The sequence below is a fragment of the Pseudorca crassidens genome, chromosome 9, assembly GCF_039906515.1.
Source record: "Pseudorca crassidens isolate mPseCra1 chromosome 9, mPseCra1.hap1, whole genome shotgun sequence".
Lineage (NCBI taxonomy): Eukaryota > Metazoa > Chordata > Mammalia > Artiodactyla > Delphinidae > Pseudorca > Pseudorca crassidens.
The window spans coordinates 44004573-44025980 of NC_090304.1; the positions used below are offsets into that span (position 1 = coordinate 44004573).

General features: G+C 38.6%; 1 protein-coding gene across 4 annotated transcripts in view; it reads right to left on the minus strand.

The window, feature by feature from the left end:
* Positions 1-11180, minus strand: part of USP47 (ubiquitin specific peptidase 47) — a 121676-nt gene extending 110496 nt beyond the window's left edge. For 2 of the 4 annotated variants that reach the window (XM_067749886.1, XM_067749887.1), the window contains exon 1: positions 10918-11178. In XM_067749886.1, the coding sequence (XP_067605987.1) occupies positions 10918-10956 (39 nt within the window). In that variant the 5' untranslated portion in view covers positions 10957-11178. Of the gene's footprint in view, positions 1-10917 lie in introns of all 4 variants that reach the window. The other 2 variants (XM_067749885.1, XM_067749884.1) reach the window with 2 other exon arrangements.
* Positions 11181-21408: the final 10228 nt, after the last annotated feature.

Consider the following 21408-nt stretch of genomic DNA (forward strand, 5'->3'; position numbering starts at 1 on the left):
ACAACAAAAAACAAATTCAAGACATATATCTCAGTAAGTTTCATAAAAACAGTAATCTCTCAACACTCTCGACAGTGGATTGCAGCAACAGTGTTATGTCAATGAAAATGTTCCTGTCCATGGCTACTTTAGGTATGCTTGTTTCAGTTTAGTTCCATTAAACAAAAGAACAGGGCAATTACTGTTGCTCCCACACCCTGAGACAAAGTAAACAGAAGTATTCAGTAGAGCAGAGAGGAGACATCTGTTCACTTACACTACACCTATATCCACCCCTTCTTCCATTATACTGACAGAAAAGCAGGCTCAGGAAAAATACATTCTTTAAGAATCTTGATGTGAAAAAGCACATCATTTACAGTGGAGAATGTTTGTACAAAATTAGATTCTAAGCAGCAATACCTAGACAGAACACTCCGTGTAATAAGCCTCATAAAAGAATATGCCTCTGAATATCATGACACTTATCATGTTGCCTGAACTGAATAAGGTTCTTAATACCAATGAATCAAGTTTTTAAAGTCGATGTCTTCTGGAACCTAAATTTACAATAGGTATTTTAATGTATATTTAATACTATGTTTTTCACAACCCCCTTTCTTTTTCTTTTTTTTGGGCAATAACTTTTTATTTTATTTTATTTTTTAACTTTTTATTTTATATTGGAGTACAGTTGATTAACAATGTTGTGATAGTTTCAGGTGTACAGCAAAGTGATTCAGTTATACATATACATGTATCTATTCTTTTTCAAATTCTTTTCCCATTTAGGTTGTTACATGATATTGCGCAGAGTTCCCTGTGCTACACAACCCCCTATTTTCAATACAATCTTTTCTTTCAACTTGGGCTATGATGGTGATGGTATGTTAGTACTCTAGAAATGCACTAAGCCTCTCCCCTCCATTTTGGCAAAAAATTTACAATATTTGGTACTAAGACACAAAACATTTATGTGACTAATCCAAAAAATGGAAAATAAGAGGCAAGAATCCTAAAAATGTACTTAATAAAGTACTTAAATAGTTTTCACGTAAAATCAAAGTTCACCCATTTAAAACTCCCTAAAAAGCAGGTATTAAAAAACATTTCATATTATTCACTCAGGGCAAGTGACACACGAAAGCATACAGCACATCAGGGAACAGCAACTAATGTGGTTGAATGTGGCTAAAACAAAATTGGCTTGGGGCAGGAGATAACAAAAACATTAAGAATTTCTGGTCAAAGAGGACAAATTGAATACAAGCATTTAGCTCAAAAGCTTCCCAAAACCTCTCTGAAACAAGAATAAAGAAATTTTTTAAAGAGCATAAATCCATAGGAAACCAGAAACACAATTTTAGAAGCTAGAAAGCAGAACAAGTGGTAGTGACAATTACACCTGAGAAGACTGAAACCTACATTAGCCTAGAAAAACAAAGACACCTGGCTTACAGGACATACCACAGTTACAATTATACCAAAAGACCCCTAAACTCTCTGGAGAAGTGGTTGATTGCAGGGTTGGGGCAGGGCAAGTATAAGATGGGTTGAAGCTTTATGTGGTGCCACAAAGTACAGAAGTGCTCAAAAGGCAAGGATGAGCACAGATGCCAACCAGAAAGAGCTCCCCCTGGCCAAGACTGGAACAATTTGAGCAACAAAATAAATAACAATAGTTTGGGGTTATAATCGAAAGAATAAAATAAATATCTTAAGTCTATACTGACATAAATAAATAATTAAGTAAATAAATGTGGGAGAAGGGACAACTCTTCCTCACAAAAGAATTCCAATTAATAAATGTAGAAATAATGAGGGAAACAGAAAATCACTATTAGAATGCAACAGTAACAAGATCTATAAATGCATGCTAAAACTAGTGGGCAGAAGTTTAAGCTGAAACAGGATATCTGCATGGTCTCAAAGTAGTTAGCAATTATTAAAGAGGAAAATAGTAACTTTACAGTGGAGAAACGTAGCAGAATCACCTGAACCAAGTGATCAAAGGTTAACATCACAGTAGGACACATCAGCATCATGTCCCCCCCCCGCCCCCCGCCAAATGATGCACAGAGAAGGACATATCACTTCTGTGACAGCCTTCTCTTTAATAACCTCAATCTAATCATGAGAAAATATCAGACAAACCCAAATTGAGGCCGATCCTGCAAAAATGACTAGTGCTGCTCAAAATGTCAAGGTCATGAAAGAGAAGGAAAGTCTGAGAAATTGTCACAGATAAGAGGAAACTAAGGAGACATGACAACAAAATTCAATGTGGGACTCTGAATTTGGATCTTGGAATAAAAAGAAACATTAGTGGAAAACTGGTCAAATCTGAATAAATTCTGTAGTATAGTTAATAGTATTGTACTAAAGTTAATTTCTTACTTTTGATAAGTGTTCTGTGGTTATAAAATATGTTACCATGAGGAGAAGCTTGGTGACAGGTATATGGGAACTCTGTGTATTCTTTTTTCAAGCTTTCTATAAAAATTTAAAAAGAAAAAGGGGAAAAAAACCAGAAAAGGCTCAGGAACTAGCAGTTTCCGATACTCTGGGAGCAAGAGTGAAGTCCAAGCTAGAATAAGAGATTAAAGTCTGCTTAAGAAGCACTCAGAACTCCCAGATCCTCTCTCTTTTACTCTTTGACCCTTCCGGGCAAAAGACTAAGCAATCTCAGAAGAGCATAAAACAAGGTATCTCTGGACTAGAGGATGCCAGGTGCAATCAAATTTGAGGGCTGCCACATTGAAAACTGGAGAATTAAATGAAACGGTATTCATGTACTTTATGATGAAACCCACAACCCCGTTTCCTACTCAGCTCCCAAGCTTGTTCTCTCCAAGCAAAAGATCAGAGATCTTTTCTGGGAAATCAATTCAGCACAAGGGAAAAACGTGTCACTGGGAGTCTACAAGGAAATTAACCACACATATCTAAAGTACAGGGAAAACCATAATTACCCACTGGCAGAGCTTCCATTCAGCTTTTTAAGGCCCCTCTTCTAAATAAGCATTGAGTTCCAAGGAATACCAGACATCTAAAAAAAGCATCTAATATGAAAGACAAAGCCCAAAGCAAACAAACAGAAAAAGGAAATTTGGAGAAAAGAGAGAATATGCAGAGAAGTATCAATAATTTCCTAAGAGAGATAAGACACTGCATCCATAAAACAAATAGGATATCAAAAACAGGATATATCAGGATATATTAAAACTTTTTCAGAAAAAAAAGAGTACTTGGAAATTATAAACATGATAGCAGAAATAAAACCTTAGTAGAAGAATCAGAAGATAAAATTGAGAAAAATCTCCCAGAAAACAGAGGAAAAAGGAAAAGAAATGGAAAATAGAGGTAAACAGAAGAAAATTAGAGAAACCAAGACAGTAGACCCATTACCTAAATAATAGGAATTCAAGAGAGAGAACAGAGAAAACGAAGGGGAAGAAACAAAAGAAATGACTTAAGAAAATTTCCCAGAACTGATGAGACAAATATCAGATTGAATAAGACTACCCTGAACCCAGGAGAAGTGGAGAAAAACAGACCTGTACACATAATACAGGAATTTCAGAACTCTAGGGGAAAAGGTTCTCCAGGCTTCCAGAGAGGAAAAGTAAGATCCAAAATCATCTAGGCAGGGACTTCCCTGGTAGTGCAGTGGTTAAGAATCTGCCTGCCAATGCAGGGGACACAGGTTCGATCCCTGGTCCGGGAAGATCCCACATGCCGCGGAGCAACTAAGCCTGTGCGTCACAACTACTGAGCCCGCGTGCTGCAACTACTGAAGCCCGCGCACCTAGAGCCCGTGTTCTGCAACGAGAGAAGCTGTGGCAGAGAGAAGCCATGGCAATGAGAAGCCTGCACACCGAAACGAAGAGCAGGCCCTGCTCGCGGCAACCAGAGAAAGCCCGCACACAGCAGCGAAGACCCAGCGCAGCCAAAAATTAATTAATTAATTAAAAAAAAAATCTTCTAGGCATCTGATGTCTCAACAGCAATACTGAAAACAATATGGCAATGGAGCAATGTATTCAAAGTTCTGAGAGAAAATTATTTCTGACTGAGAATTCTCTGCCCAGCCAAACTATCTATAAAGCAAGAGGGTAGAAACATTTTCAGACATGTGAAGTCTTGAAAAAATTATAGCCCATCCAGAAAGCTATTGAAAGTGGTCCTCCAAAATGAGAACACAAAGAAAGAAGAAGACATCAGATACAGAACCAGGAGCTCTAATACAAGAGAGACCTGACGGAAACTTCTAAAATGATTGTAAAGGCAAATCTAAGACAGCAGCTGCAATTCAAGAAAATTCATCAAAAAATTGGTAGTTGTAAACATAAGGAGAAGACTCATACACTTGAGAGTTTGGACTAAATCAGAGTTTTTATTGACATTTTGGACCACATAATTCTTTGTCGTGGGAGGCGGTCCAGTGCAGTGCAGGATGATGCTTGGCAGCATAGCTGGCTTCTGCTCGCTAGATATCAGTAGCACACTCCTGCCCTCCCTCACCTACCCAACATAGCCAATATCCTCTCGGTTGCCCCCAATTGAGAACCACTTGGTTAAATTAATGATAAATACATAGAAAACAAAGCAAAAGCAAATTCTTAGAAAATATTAACTCATGGAAAACAAAATACTGTACAGGAAGGAAAAATCATCACAATAAACTACAAGGCTCAACTATGAATACAGTGACATTGATATAAACTTTGAAACTTGATGTATCCAAACAACTTGCAATATGACAATATTGGAAGGATTGGGCAGAATTGAGAAGTGTGTCTGTGTTTGGGGATAGTGGTAAACCGAATCTTCCATTGTGGGAAGTCCGTAGACGATCCATTCAACTGAAAAAATCACGAGGGAAAACTACAGGCATACTATTTTGAAATATGGAGATAAATATCAAAAGAATGAGTAGCAAGTGGTTGCCTCCGGAGAGCCCAAAATGAAGGGGAGGGAGAATCTGCAGAGCAGAGTTATTCAACTCTTTTCAATATGTGCACGTATAACTTTTGACAAAAATTAATTTTAAAAAACAAATCAATTGAGGCTACATTATGAAGGACTTTCCTACTGATTAAGGCCACAATGACTTAGAAACAAACAGCTATACAACTTTGAATAAGTTACTTACTCTTTTTTTTTTGGCTGCGTTGGGTCTTCATTGCTGTGCGTGGGCTTTCTCTAGTTGCGGCGAGCAGGGGCTACTCTTTGTTGGGGTGCACAGGCTTCTCATTGCGGTGCCTTCTCTTGTTGTGGAGCACGGGCTCCAGGCGCGTGGGCTTCAGTAGTTGTGGCACGTGGGCTCAGTAGTTGTGGCATGCGGGCTCTAGAGCACAGGCTCAGTAGTTGTGGCGCATGGGCTTAGTTGCTCCACGGCATGTGGAATCTTCCTGGACCAGAGCTCGAACCCGTGTCCCCTGCATTGGCAGGCGGATTCTTAACCACGGCGCCACCAGGGAAGCCCAAGTTACTTACTCTTTAAGCCTTACTTTCTTTCTATCTATCTATAAAATACATAATGAAAGATAAGAGATGCTTAAAGGGCTTTATAGATATTAAGTAAGTGTGTAAATTGTTTAGCACAGTCTCTGGTGCATAGTGTTTATTAATATTACCTAGTATTCAATTTGCAATCAGAGGGTAATAATTATAAACTTTAAAACAGGTAAGTCATAATGTCATGTGTTTTAGAAAGTAATGGCTGTTGTGGTGAGGACGGTTACGAAAGAAAAGAGCCTAGAAGAACACAGACCATTTAAAAGGGCTACATTTGAATGAGAAAATAGAGGCAGAGCCACGAAGAGAAAGGTAAGGATACAAGAGATATTTTTCAAGTGACGATTTAACTATATATGGAAAAAAGGAAAAAGGAGGAGTCAAAAAAATGTTCCAACTTAAGCAAATAAACAGATGATGATGACACTAACTGAACAAGAGAATACAAAGAAAGAATTATGCTGGGAGGAGGACATGAGAAGAGAGGAAAGAGAAATGAGGTTGATATTACACATATTTAATCTGTAGGTCCAAGTACAACCAAGTAGAGATATCCAGTATGCAGGTGGAAATCCGAAACTAGAAGAGAGGTCAAGGCTGTAGATATAAATGTGTAAATTACAATCAAAGTTTGAAGCCATACAAATTAAAAGAATACTCATTTGACATGTTCCATAATATTTATTAATTGAATTTATTTTTTTAAAAAAACAGACAATAGAGATGAAAAACAAGTTGTTTTAATGTTTTGAGGGCTCTCAATATTAACGGCCCTGATATAGTTATGAGGTCATTGTGAAGTTCAAATGAGTTAATACACACAAAGCACATACAACAGTATGTGACATATAATAAATGCTCAATAAATTTTGGTTATTATTATCATCATTAGTTCCAGATAGAAGTAGTGTTTATTATATGGAAAAGAGAGGCAGAAAAAAATCTACTGAGATATGGAACTACATATTCTTTTTCTTTCATTTTTCTATCCTTTCTACATTTATATACTCCTTGGACGCCACTTTAAGTATTGCAGTGAAAGTATTATTTTAAAACTATTAGTAATATGTACCTTTTATCCTTAATTATACTATAAAATACTTGAGGAAAAAATAATTTTATCTAAATATTCCCTATATGGCAGCATACAGTAACGTACAGTGAGTACACAACAAATATTAATGTCACAAATCCTTATAAGGAAACAGAATAATAAAAACAATGATGCAATAAATGAAAGTGGAATGACATTAAAAGAGATCTCAAAGTCAACATCAATATAAAACAATTCAAAGACATATAGTAGAGTGAAAAAGTGAGGTGAAATGCTTTGTTATTTACCACAAAGAACAGACCACACTCACTTTGCTCTCCTCTGGGTACAACAATTAGGAGAAATATTAAAAACACTGGATTATGTCTAAAAGAAAGCAACTGAGAAACAAAGAACTGAGGATGCTCAGTCCTCCTCCCCTCCCCCCTCTTCAACAATGAGAAAAAGCTGTCCTATGCAAAATGATTTAAGATTTCTCTGTTGTTCAGGGGCAACTATCAAAAGATGGCAGCTACAGAGATCTAGACTTCTCTCAACTCAAAAACTTAAAACAGATCTCTTCTAAGACAAAGATGTTATCAGAGATGTCATGAAGGTATTCAAGCAAAGGCTGGAAAACAGTTTGCCAAGGATGTTGTGGAAAATATCCAAGCAGGGGAAATTGGTTAGAACTCTTAAGTTTCCTTGCAACCCTGTAACCATATCAATGAATATTACTGAAGATCACTGTCCTTCAGAAAGGACACTGTCTTAGACCTATAATACATACCAAAAAAAAAAAACAGAGAGAGAGAGAAAGAGACAGACACACACAAAGATCTCTGCTGTCAAGAAATCCATAATGAATAATAATAAAATACAGTCTGAGACCATAATAGATGTCACAAAGCACTATTTATTAATTGCCAAATGAATTCTATTCATATATAAAAGTCTTCTAAGAAGGAGAAATCCTTAAGGTTAAACGGTCAGAAAAGGCTTTTTAGAATAAATGAGATATGAGGTACTGAGGGAAAGATGTGTATGAATGTTCTGTATCAGTGGGCAGAAGTAGGAAAGAAGAGTTAGCACAAATAGAAGTGAAAAGCAAGTCAGAGAAAAACCTGTTTGGCTGCATTAAAAACTTGTTTTGAGGAAGAAGAGATAAGCTGAAAGGGCAGACTGTGGCCAGAATCAAAGTGTACTAGGCATTGAACACCAAGCTAAATAGTTTCAAACTTAACCTGCATACAGCATCTGTATCAACTACACAATTCTGCTACAGCCATAGATAATAGTAAATAAATGGGCATCAATGTGTTTCAATAAAACTTTATTTATGAATACTGAAATCTAAATATCATATACTTCCATGTGTCACAGATTATTTTTATTATTTTGATTTTTTTTCAACAATTTGAAAATGTAAAAATCATTCTTAACTCATGGGCCAAACAAAACAGGCTGTGGGCTGAATTTGGCCCAGGGACTAGTTTGCCAAGCCCTGCATGACACTAAGCTGCCTTCTTCAGCAGTCCTCTAAGGTACACTTGTCCTTGAGCTTCAGGGACCAGAATAACATATTATTCGTTCAACAACACACACACACGTGCACACACATGGATGCACACATTTAACGAATATCTAAATCTAGTGTCAGAGGTTCTCTAAAAAAGAAAAGCCCGCCAAATTGTTGGTAATAAGCCAGTAGAACAGAAGTAAGACATTTTAAAATTCTGTAATTTATTTTCACATAGTAAATGGACTTAGAGAGTTACATACTACTTTTACGGAGCTTCTAGGTTCCATGAAGGGATGTGTAAAACAGAGTATAATCAAGGGGATGTGAGTTCTAGTCCTAGCTCTGTCATTTATTTACTCATTATGTGACCCTGAACAAGTCACTTTCAATCTTCTGGCCCTCATTTCCTCATCTATAGAAGTGAAGGGGTATAAGTTACTAAATGATCACTATGTGTTCTCTCAGCTTTAGCACTATATAATTCTACTCCTACTGAAAAAGACCAGACAAGGGATGACAAAGATGAGACGAAAGTGACAATTAAGGACACAGAAAAAAAGAGAAAGAGATTGACTAAATGAGTGGTCAGATAGTACAAACAGGCAGGGGCAAAAGGCCCCAAAGTACAGTATTACTAAAATCAAGGAATTTTTTTTAAGTATCAAATGCAAAAGAAAATTCAAGGAAGAGAAGCAGGCAAGAATTCAAGAAGAGAAGTATGGCCATCAAAAAAGAATGAATTACTTAGCTAGCTAAAAAAGTGACAGACTTTTGAGATTTGAGAGTACTGTGCAAGTTTCCAGGAATCAAAAAAGGAGTCAGGGAAAAAGAAAAGACTGAAGATGAGTCTAGGGAACAGAAAATAAAGGCATGTGGTCCAGAAAGAGTAGGGGAAAAAAAAAAAAATGTTGTAAGTGGGGATGAGTTTGAAGCCTCAGGTAAGGGAGTTAGTCTTAAAGGAGAGGCGTTTAATCTTTAAAATCCAAAAGGTAAAGGCAGCATTTCAGGTATGTTCCTGTGAAAGTGTTTATTTATACCATGTTTTCTATAAATCAAATTATTAGGGAAATAAACCTAATATTGGGCTTTCTTAAAGCAAAGTTCCACCTATATAATATTTTCTAATGGTCAAAAAATTAAGAAAGGGGACTTCCCTAGTGGCGCAGTGGTTAAGAATCCGCCTGCCAATGCAGGGGACATGGGTTCGAGCCCTGGTCCTGGAAGATGCCACATATCGCAGAGCAACTAAGCCCGTGAGCCACACTACTGAGCCTGCGCTCTAGAGCCCACGAGCCACAACTACTGAGCCCGCGCGCCTAGAGCCCATGCACGCCTAGGCAACAAGAGAAGCCACCACAATGTGAAGCTCACACACCACAAGGAAGAGTAACCCGTTCACCACAACTAGAGAAAGCCTGACCCAATGCAGCCATAAATAAATTAATTAATTAAAAAAATAAAGAAAGGACTAACTTTGCTTTTCATAGGAATGAAAACCAGCACTATGTAGCTCTAAAAGAAAATTCATTTTTATATCTCTCATAGCACCTATCACTTCCATCCCTGCATGAGAGTTACCTTTGTAGAAAAGTACCTAGTCCTTACTTGGAGTTCAACGAATACTAGTGTTACCTTCCTTAGTAGCCTTAAAAGCTCCCACGGCAAGAATTCTGATTAACTCATCTGTTTACCTGCTTTGCAGAGTTGGTGGTGCTTGATGAATAAATACTGACACATGATAACTTAGTTTAAAAAAAAACTGTCCTTGCAAAACAATCATCTGATAATGTTGGGGAAATATTCATATCATACATACACAACTCCAATAACACTTTTGCAGTGTCGGAGCTTGGTCAAGTAGCAACAAATTGCTATAAAGCAGCCAAAAAAGGCAAAAAAAAAAAAAAAAAAGAAGAATTTTTAAGAACATCACTCAGAAATATCAAGATCCAACATAGCTAATTTCAACGGACACTTGCCTCTATTTAAGGTATATGAGAACTAAAAATCCAAAGCATTCGCCTGATGATCAACCAGTTAAAAATACACGTTTGGATACCCTGAAGATATTTATAAAGCCAACAGAGATACTATTAATATGTTGAAATTCCCTGGCCAGTGCTGGATTCTACCATTAATCCTCTCCTACTATTCAAGAGAAGCCAAGAAGTCAAGCCTTCTCATATCACTTGCTTTTAAGAATTTAAGAAGTCACCCAAACTGGCGTACACAGCCCAACTACAAAAAGTAATTCAGCTCTCCATATGGTAATGCTTCGCTATCTCTTACCTTTACGTGGAAGTCGCATTTACTACTTTTCATCGATCATTGGGAAGCCCCATTTAGGCAGGCCCATAGTACTACCAAGTAAGAAACAGTTGTTCAAAAAAGTCGTAGCAGTTAACTGCCCTCCCACGAAGCTCAAGCTGGGTGTAGATTTCACGAGCCCTGAAAGCTATACACTGCCACTGTCAAAACCAGAAGCAGCACCGTCACCCTGTCGTGCCCGTCAGCCAGTGTTGCAGAATGTTTTCTTTGAAATCACCTCTCTACCTTGGCTCAACGTGTTAAATAACTACTTGAGAAGCCACCTTCTCCCCCAAAGCAGGACCCGATTCCTTCCAGTGCGCTCCTTTATTTGTCCAGCCCCAGAAACCCAAGGGGAGAGGTCTCCGCTCCCCGGCCCCCTAGACCCAGTCGGGTCTCCCAATTGCTCGCCGCACCCACCACGCACCCCCAACACCTCCTTCCCCCACAGGCGGGCCGGCCCACGAGCTGGGCCCGCAGCCGGCCCCTCGCCTCGGCCTGCGCTGCCTAGAGCGGCCGCAGGCCTCGGGCCTAGCCTCCTCCGCTGGCCCCTCACCTCCTTCGGGACCAGTTGGTTCTCCTCGCCGGGCACCATCGCTCAGACTCCGGCCGCTCCTCTCCGCCCTGCCGGCGGAGGGGGAGGGTAGCGGCGGCTCTAGCTCAGGAGAAAACGGCAGCGGCCGTCATCCTCACCACCGCCTGCGCTCGGGCTACCGAGGAGGCCTCAGCCTGGGCCTCAGACACCAGCGCGCAGACACCGACCCAAGGCTCCGCCGTCGTCGCCGCCGCAGCCGCCTTCGTCGTCGGCCCCTCCCCCAGCCCGCCGCAATCAATGGAAAAATGGCGGCTGCCGTTCTCGCGAGAATTCGGGCCGTCGGGCTCCAAGCCAGGTGCCTGGCGCCCAAGGTGCCGAGACAGCTGTCGCTCGCATCTAATTACCTTAGCTCTTAGCCTCGGGATGTATAAAGTTAGTTGAGCGGCCAAGAAAATGCTTTCCGGAGGGGGTTTCTGGACTGTCCATCTCGGGATTCCCTCTGCCGTCAAGGAAAGGACCAGGCCTTAGGGTCCTCCATGCCTTCCTGGGTTCTTCGGACTCCCTGCCCACCAGGAAGAGACTCGAGCCTAAAGCCGCTCCTCTGGCCCTATTACCAACACTGCTCTCCCTCCCCGTTAGAAAAGCACCTGAACTCATCCCCTCTTCACAGACCCCCCCTCCCCCGCCCCCTGGCCTCTGCGCTCAGACACGGTCCCAGCCAGAAAGGACTGCGTTTTCTTTTCCCCTCTCCCCACCCTCCCGAGGGCACAGCTCAAGGGACCTCACGGCTGGCCTCCTGCTAGGGGAGGGGACAGCCCATGGCTCGGAAAAGTGGTATCACTCTCCCTCCAGTCCCCCTCCTTCAGAGCTGCACTCTCCTGGGCCATTTCGGGGAACTTCCTTCTCCGACAGGTTCAAGTCTGGGGCTGAGATAGCTTCAGAGAGCAGGGCTGCAGTTTGGACCTAGGATCTCCTTTTAAAAGTGTTTTTAGAGTACTTTAATCTCCTCTGGCAGTAAGCACTGTGCTCTGTTTTATAGGCAACAAATTTTGCAATAGTTATTTTTCTAAATCCTGCTCATTCCTCAAACCTCCGTTTATGAAAACCTGGTGCGGTGTCCTTCACGAAGACTTCCGTGGTACAGCGATTCTACAGCACGCTGAGATAATATAATCCTGCCACTTTCCTAACACCCACGGCATTAACTACCTGTACCTGTGCTCTCCAAACTTTTTTTGATTGCACTTCCCTATTACAAAAAAAAAGTCTGTATACTGATGTAAGTTATATACACGTCCTGTTGTGTTCCTGTTGTGTATGACATAAAGCATTTTTAAAGCGTAAAAAGGATGAAGATGAAATAAACATTTAAAGTAACTGTAAGAGTTATTTTCTATATTAATTGTCTTTTTAAAAATCCTTGTTATTCTTGCTAAAAATATTTAATGGAAGCAATATGATTGACTAGGTTTCAGTGGTTTTAAAAATCTGTAATACTTTATGAAATGGTTATTAAAATGTGTGATTCAACGTTCAGGTTATTTCTGTACTTTGTTTTAACGGCTGTCATAACCTGAAAAAGATAACTTACAAAGATATTTAGATCCTAATGGAAGAAGTACATCTTTGGCTGCTCTTCTAATGCAAGTATCCATTTTTATCACCTCCGTCCACCAACCATGAAAAGTTTTTGTTGAAACTCAGCTAGTAACTTTCTATCTTCCCTGATGTCAGCCAGAAGAGGTTGCATTGTTATATATTTTCAAAACTCTTTGGAATGCATTGCCTGGAAGATTTCTTTTAACAAGTTGCAAAATTCTGTCTTCAAGTTTTAGTGTACATGTATAAGGTTTTTTTTTAAGAGTACTGACCTTGTCTTTACTTAAAATTTTGATATTTTGTTTATCATAGGTTTTTGCATTAATTTTGACTTTTTAAAATATTGCATTTAGATATTTATCTTGATTGCTGCTTTGGGGCATCCCCTTAAATTCCGTGTGCGAGGTGAATGCCTCACTTGCTCACTGTAGTCCCAGCCTTGGTTAGCACACATACGTCATTTTGCATCAAAATCACATAATGGAAATATTTCCAGATCTCTGATTTCAAAATGTCATGCCCACTAGTTAATAAGATGGCTTCTGTAGAGCTCACGCTAGCAGCAGATGTGTCATCTCTATCGTCATCTTTTTGCTTAGGCCTGCTTTATTATCTCCAACTCATGTTTTCTTTCCAGAAATCTTTTTTAGCTACTTCCATTTTCGTGGGGGTTAATTTAATGAAATAATAATGTAATTGGTGGGCTTCCCTGGTGGCACAGTGGTTGAGAGTCTGCCTGCCGATGCAGGGGACATGGGTTCGTGCCCCGGTCCGGGAAGATCCCACATACCGTGGAGCAGCTGGACCCGTGAGCCATGGCTGCTGAGCCTGCGTGTCCGGAGCTGCAAAAAAGAAAAAATAATAATAATAATAATAATAATAATAATAATAATAATGTAATTGGTAAATCTACTTAACCCAGCACACATAAACTGGAAGAAATCACAATATATTAAAACAAAGAAAATGAAGAAATCTCCAAATTATTCTCCACGATGCCTAACTCACACTTTTCATTCATTAGTAGTGAGATGGCAGTGTCGATCTATATATTAAATATTTGAAAGACTTTTTTCTGTTTTTAGATAAAAATCAATATTTTTAAAAGTTTTAGTATTTTCTTGCCATGACCCACCTTCTCTGGCTGCACACTCTTCTCTTTAGATGCCATTGGCATGACTGTACTAGAGCCTGATATGTTGGTAGGTATACAATAAACATTTGTGGAATAAGTATATGAATGCATGAATTGATTAATAAATAAATGAACAAACAGGGATGTATGGCTACTCTTCCTAGTAAATAAAGTTACTGATATTACATATTTATGTGTTTGTTTATTTTTTATTTTTTTTTATTTTTTTTTGCGGTACGCGGGCCTCTCACTATTGTGGCCTCTCCCGCTGCGGAGCACAGGCTCCGGACGCTCAGGCTCAGCGGCCATGGCCCACGGGCCCAGCAGCTCCACGGTATGTGGGATCCTCCCGGCCCGGGGCACGAACCGGTGTCGCCTATATCAGCAGGCGGACTCTCAACCACTGCGCCACCAGGGAAGCCCTGTTTGTTTATTTTATATATAGATTTTATGTCTCCAGCCCTGACTTCTCCCATGGGCTCCAAACTCATATATCCATCTACTTTTTCAATAACTCAAAATATCTCAGATTTAACTTGACCTAAATAAAACATTTGATTTCCAAGTCTCCCCCACCTATACCTCCTGCAACATTTGCTCTGTCAGTTCTCCCCACCTCAACAGATTACACCATCCTCAGTCTATCAAGCCAAAAACTTGAGAATCTTGATCTTACATTCAATTCATTACTATGTGCTGTTGCTACCTCCTCTGAAATATATCCCAATCCAACCACTTCTCTTTATATCTACTGCTGCCCATCTCATTGCAATCACCATGTTTCTTGCCTGGACTACAGCATTTGTCTCCTAACTCCTGGCTCCTGATTTCTACTTTATCCCCCAACAATTTCTACTCCACACAGCATCCAGAATCATCTTTTAAAAATATATCAGATTATGTCTTTCTCTTAGTTGAAACTTTCAAAGAATTCCCATCTCACTCAGCATAAAATCCATATTCCTTGCCATGGCCTATAAAACCCAATGTAATCCAGCCCTGTCTGCCTTGTTCATCTCATCTATCCTCTTCCTCTTACACCAGTGACCAAGCCACTCTGCTTTTATTGAAGCTTTTAATATACATCAAGTTTACCTCTGCTACAGAGACTTTGGCTTGTTATTCCCTTTCCCTGAAATGTTCTTCCCCCAAATCTTTGCCCTTATCTAGTTCCATCTTGTTATTTGGACCTCTCAAATGTCAGTTTCTCAAAGAGGCCTTTCATGACCATTCACTCTAGACTAGTTTCCTTAATGTATCTTCTGTGCCTAGAACAGTGCCTGGCACATAGTGGGTGCTTAATAAATTTTTGTTGAATTAATGACATTTTTTACATGAGATTCATGTAAAAAAAGTGCTAGGACTGTTTTCTTTATAACTTTTTTTGGATTACTTTTCTTTTTTCTTTCACTTTAAAATATTCATAATATAACCCCAGTCAAAACATGACAAAAACATCAGAAAAACCCAGATTGGAGAACACTCTACAGGATATCTGGCTAGTATTTCTCAAGACAGTTAAGCTCGAGAAAACAATGAAAAAATGAGAAACTGTCACAGACAAGAGGAGACTGGGGAGACATCACAACTAAATACAATGTGGTACCCTCTATGGGATCCTGAAACAGAAAGAGAACATTAATGGAAAACCTGGTGAAATCCAAATATAGTCTCTAGTTTGATTACTAATGTTCCAATGTCAGTTTCTTAATTTTGACAAATGTACAATGGTAATGTAAGATGTTAATCATGGGGGAAGCTGGAAGGGGTGTATGTGTACTCTCTGTTCTGTATTAGCAACTTTTCTGCAAATCTAAAATTATTCCAAGATAAAAAGTGTATTTTAAAATAGTCATGGTAACACTTAAGGTATTTCTTTCCTCTTTTACATTTTAGGACCCTTTGTGAAACATTTCTATGTTTTAAGTGACTTTTAAAAAGCCCTACAGTCAACTGAGAGAGTAGCGTTGACATATATACACTACCATGTGTAAAATAGCTAGCTAGTGGGAAGCTGCTGCATAGCACAGGGAGCTCAGCTCGGTGCTCCGTGGTGACCTAGAGGGGTGGGATGGGGGGGTGGGACGGAGGATCAAGAGGGAGGGGATATGGGGATACATGTTTACATATAGCTGATTCACTTTGTTCTGCAGCAGAAACTAACACAACAATGTAAAGCAATTATACTTCAGTTAATTAAATAAATAAATAAAGCCCTATAGTCAAAGTCATATGATACAATTTAAGAGCTAGTGATAATGTTCACCACTATAACTGGAACTATTAGTAATAATGTTAAAAGTATTTTGTAAATGTGAATGGAGGTTTTCACCATGACTATGTTTTAATGGAGTTAAAAAGAAGATCTTTAGTTACTGTGATGTGACTTTGGAGCCAGACTGACCTGTTTTGAGATCCAAGCTCTCCATGTAAGACCTCTCTGAACCTCTTTGCTCTCAACTAGAAACTGAGAGTAATAAAGTGGACTCTTGGCATTTACCAACTTAATATTTGCAGTTTTGACCAGAACAGCTCATGGTACGTAGCACTCCATGTATAATTTTGATATATATTGCCTTCAAAGAAGTTTACATTAATTCATATTCTACAAAATTTAAATGAGTTCTTATGTCCCTATAAGTCTTGCTAATCTGAGAGTAAAGATGGCAGTTTTTTACACTTGCAGTTCTTTAGTGACAGGTAAAGTAGAACATCTTTTCTAGGAACATAATTTCTAGGAACATAATTCCTTTTTTATGAAGTGCCAATCTTTAAATATTCTTCTGTTGGATTGTTCATTTTTTACTTATTGATTTATAAGAGCTCTTTTATATTAAGGAAATTAGCCATTTGTTGCAAATATTCTTCCAGCTGATATTTTGTCTTTTAACTTTATTTATATCTTGCTATGCACAAGTTAAAAATTTTTAATGACTATCTTTTCCCTTGCATCTCTGAGTTTTGTTGCTGTTTCATGACAATACTATTATAAAATATTCACTTTGGGACTTCCTGGTGGTCCAGTGGTTAAGAATCCACCTTCCAGTGCAGGGAATGTGGGTTCGATCCCAGGTCAGGGAACTAAGATCCCACATGCTGTGTGGCAACTAAGCCCACATGCCACAACTAGAGAAGCCATGCGCCGCAACTACTGAGCCCACACGCCACACCTACAGAGCCCGCATTCTCTGGATCCCAGGCCGCGGTTAGAGAGAAGCCCGCGGCCACAACTAGAGAGAAGCCCACACACAGCAGCAAAAGATCCCTCATGCCACAGCTAAGACGCGACACAGCCAAAAATAAAATAAATAAATATTTTAAAAAATAAAATAAAATTCACCTTTGTATACATTATTCCTAATCCTTGTAATTCTATAAAGTAATTACTACAACAAGCCCCTGAGATTCTCAAGGAATACTGAGATCTATCAAACCACCGAATTTATAAATACTACTCCATTGCAAATATCTTATGGAATCATTTCAAAAGATTAATGCCATGGCTCCAGTTTTATTTTATTAGATTCCTCCTTATTCTTTGACCTTGAAATTTGAGCATTTGCAAAACCCTAGAGAAAGCTTGGACGTATCATGGTCAATTTGTCTTTGGTTGTTGTAAGTTCTAATATTTATGTCTCCACCATTGATATATTTGCCAAGGTGTTTTCTATTGACGTGGGTATGAAATCTCTAGTGGCATATGATACTACCCCACCAAAAAGAAAATTTATACTGGTTATCTCTGAGTTCCTGGAATAGAGGTGGTCAGTGGCAATGTCAAGTTTAGCTGGGATCTTTTCTTTTTCACTTTCACATTAAATCACACTGTGTTCCTTTAATTATTTTACTGGGGGACATGTTTGTCTTATATAATTTTAAAACAACTAATTTAAAAATAAGGTACGGAAATTGACTAACATGGTGACTGAAACACTGTAGATGCTCAATACTTGAAAACTTTCATGGTCTTTTATTGTCTGCTTTGGCTCATAAGTCCTTTATTATACCTCTAATAACAATCACAAATTGTTATTAAGTGTTTGCCATGGTCCAGGGCTTGTATTAAATAAACACTTTCACATAGTGTCTCATTACTCCCCACAACAACCTGCTGAGTTGGGTACAATTATCATGCCCATTACACAGACAAGGAAACAAGCATCGAGAAATGAAGTAATTTGCCAAGGTCACAAGGCTAATAAATGGTGGAGCTAGGATTCCAATCCAAGAAGTCTGACTCCAAAGTCTTTTATCATAGGTAAAGACTTGTTTGCTTCTATAGACACTATAGAATAGATTTTAACACATAGAAATATTTCAATAGAATGTGTTTTCTTTGTTGATGGTTAAGTATAATTTATCTTCAGTGGAACAAAGCAATGAATCACCAACTTATAATTTTTTTAAAATATAGATCCACATATTTGCAGTTTAATGCATTCCTCATTCAACTGTGTATATACAAATTTCTATTTGGTATTATTTTTCTTTTTCTTTTTAAATTAATTTTTATTGGAGTATAGTTGCTTTACAATGTTGTGTTAATTTCTGCTGTGCAGCAAAGTGAATCATCTATACGTATACATATGTCCCCTCTTTTTTAGATTTCCTTCCCATTTAGGTCCCCAGAGAGCATTGAGTAGAGTTCCCTGTGCTATGCAGTATGTTCTCATTAGTTACCTATTTTATACATACTAGTGTATATATGTCAATCCCAATCTCCCAATTCATCCCACCCCCACAACTTTTAATTTTTAACTAAGCTGGTGATTCAAAGTCTCTGGGCCTTTCTTTTAAATTTTCAGCAAATGATCTTTGTTGCTTGATCTTTCACATTTTAAATGTTGAAATTGGTCTTTCAATTATTTGATGATTTTCACTAGACTAACTGATTTCACTTTCTAATCATTTTTAAAGATTTAGTTATTTAATCCTTATAGTTGCTCTTTTCTGGAAGATTATCAATCTCTTTTTACAAGCCCTAAAAGTGAACCTTTTCTTTAAAAAGATAAATAGCAGGGAATTCCCTAGCTGTCCAGTGGTTAGGACTCCGTGCTTCCACCAAAAAAAAAAAAAAAAAAAAAGATAAATAGCAGTTGTTATTCCTTTCCTACTTTTCCTCTTCTCTCTCTTTATGAAGCAGGCAGTTTTTCATCGAAACTTGTCTATTCAGACCTTTCACAGAGCAGTACAAGTGAGTAAAGGAATATTTTCTCATTGGCTTACATGAGTCCCTTAGTAGGAAAAATTGTAATTGACACTTGGATGTTAGTTGTTCATAGAATTTTTTACATGCACGGATTAGGCAATATTTTCAACTTAAAAAAAAATTCAGAAACTTCAACTGTTATCTCATTTACTTATCTGCAGGCAGATTGTAAATTTTTAACTTCAATAATCATCACAATTTTTGTCAATAATCAACATTTATTGCGTTCATGCAGTGTATATGGCACTGCTGTTTATGAGGAACCAAAAATTCTTAACCAGACTCAATGTCTCATTTGATTTAACTACAAAAACTTCAAAATTTATCATGTGTGTAAGCACTACAGTCATACAAGGCTCTTTGGAAGATAAAATATAATAAATAACACTTAGAAAGTAGATCATAAAATAGATTAAAAACATAATGAAAAGAACAGAAAATGAGCAAGGGTCTTTTATCATAATAAATTAATCTCCACTAAATATCCCTAAGGTGTTTGATTTTTTTTTTTTACATCTTTATTGGAGTATAATTTTTTTACAATGGTGTGTTAGTTTCTGCTTTATAACAAAGTGAATCAATTATACATACATATATGTTCCCATATCTCTTCCCTCTTGCGTCTCCCTCCCTCCCACCCTCCCTACCCCACCCCTCCAGGCGGTCACAAAGCACCAAGCGGATATCCCTGTGATGTGCGGCTGCTTCCCACTAGCTATCTACCTTACATTTGGTAGTGTATATATGTCCATGCCTCTCTCTCGCTTTGAGGTGTTTGATATTATGATAGATGCTTAAGAGAGCATACAGTCCATGTGGTGACTGATTTCCTGCATAACTGAATAAAGAAGATTAAAAATGATGGGGCATGTAAGGGTTTTTTGTCTGAAAACGTACTCTGAAATTCAATTCAACAGATATTTATTGAGAGTCTTCTGACAAGACATGTTGCCAGGAGCTGTGCCAGAGAGATGAGCAAGAATGTTCCCTACTCTTGGGGAGCTTTCTCTGGGGCTCACAGCTTGGTGAGCAGTGCTTGGGCCAGGCTTCAGCCTCCATTCACCCTTAATTGGGCAACTGTGTGCAGCGCACAACTTGCACAATTGCATGTGGCAGCCCTGTTCATAATTAAAACAGATATGTTAAAAAGATATAATAGATTTTGTGTAAAGTCCTGAGTGTGTAGGGAAATAGATTCTGTCAGTTCATGGCATTGGAGCCTCAGATGACCGGTAGGATGTGTCACAGTGAGAAAAAGGAACCCCTTTATCTATGATTGGCCCAGACTGGGTCACATGCCTAATGCAATGGCCAAAGCAGGAACCAAGTGCTGAGAGCCCAGTAGAGGCCCCAGGGAGAAGAGATTCCTGGAAGGCAAAACCAACAGACGGCACTCTGAGTTGGAGAAGAGGGTCACAAACGTCATGGAAGATCTAAAGTGTCACACTAAGAAGTTAGGCACTTTGGGGTTATTGGTAGAGACATATAAATAAATTCTGTTCTTTAACTTTTCCTTATAAAATGTTTGATGGTAGTTTGGGAAATTCCAACATTATTAAGTCTAGAGGTAATAAGCAGAAATTTTATCTTAAAACTGTTTTGTGTATACAATCTCATTTCTTAGAAAATAACTACAATAAATAATTTGGGGTGTAAGCTTCCGAACCTTCACAGAAAGTTGCTATTTGTTAGTCTCTAGGGCAGTGGTCTCCAAATTTTTTTTGACCAGGTGCTTATTTAATAAAGCACTAATATGTGTTGATATTTATTTATCTATCTATTTATGTACTTACATTCCTACTATTATTGGCTAACAGCCTCAGACATAATAAACAACTTAGGGAAAGTTGATCACTAACGATAGTGAATGCAAATCTGTATTTCAAATACCTTTGACAGTCACACTGGTCAGACTTTTAGCTTCCTAAGATGTCTGAGGTATTGTACCAAGAAGAGGAAGAGTGTTTGCTCTGTCATGCTCTTGTTTCCTCGTGCTTTCAAGGAGCATCACATTAAAACACGGACTAGAGACAGATTGCCTGGGGTGACCTGAGGCTCTGCCATTGACTAGCAACTTATTTAAACTCTCTATGACCCAGTATTTTTTTTTTCAAATTTAAAATGAGAATAAAAACTGTCCCTTCCTCCCAGGGTTTTTGTGACGGTTAAATGAATTAATAAAGCACTTAGGGCAGTGCCTGGTGTGTACTAAATGCCGCATAAGTATGCAATATCTTTGGCATTATGTTCCAACGGTCGTTTTTTTGTAGGAATCTTTTGAAGCCACTTTTCTATTTTGTGAGGGCAGGTGAGTTAAAGCCACATAACGTAATGTATAAATCCACCTCACTGAATCCTCAGTGACCCACCCCACTTTGCTGTGGAAGGTCCCCTTCCACCTCCTCCAAGTGACCCGGGAACCTCCAAGTATGTGCGGAGAGGCCATCAGACGCGCACGCCAAGTGGCAGGGCGGATGTCACTCACATATAACATGTCAGTAAATCTTAATTTTTCTTATTTTTTGGATAAAAAGTAAATAGGTAGGTGTGTGCGTGTGTGTTCTAATAT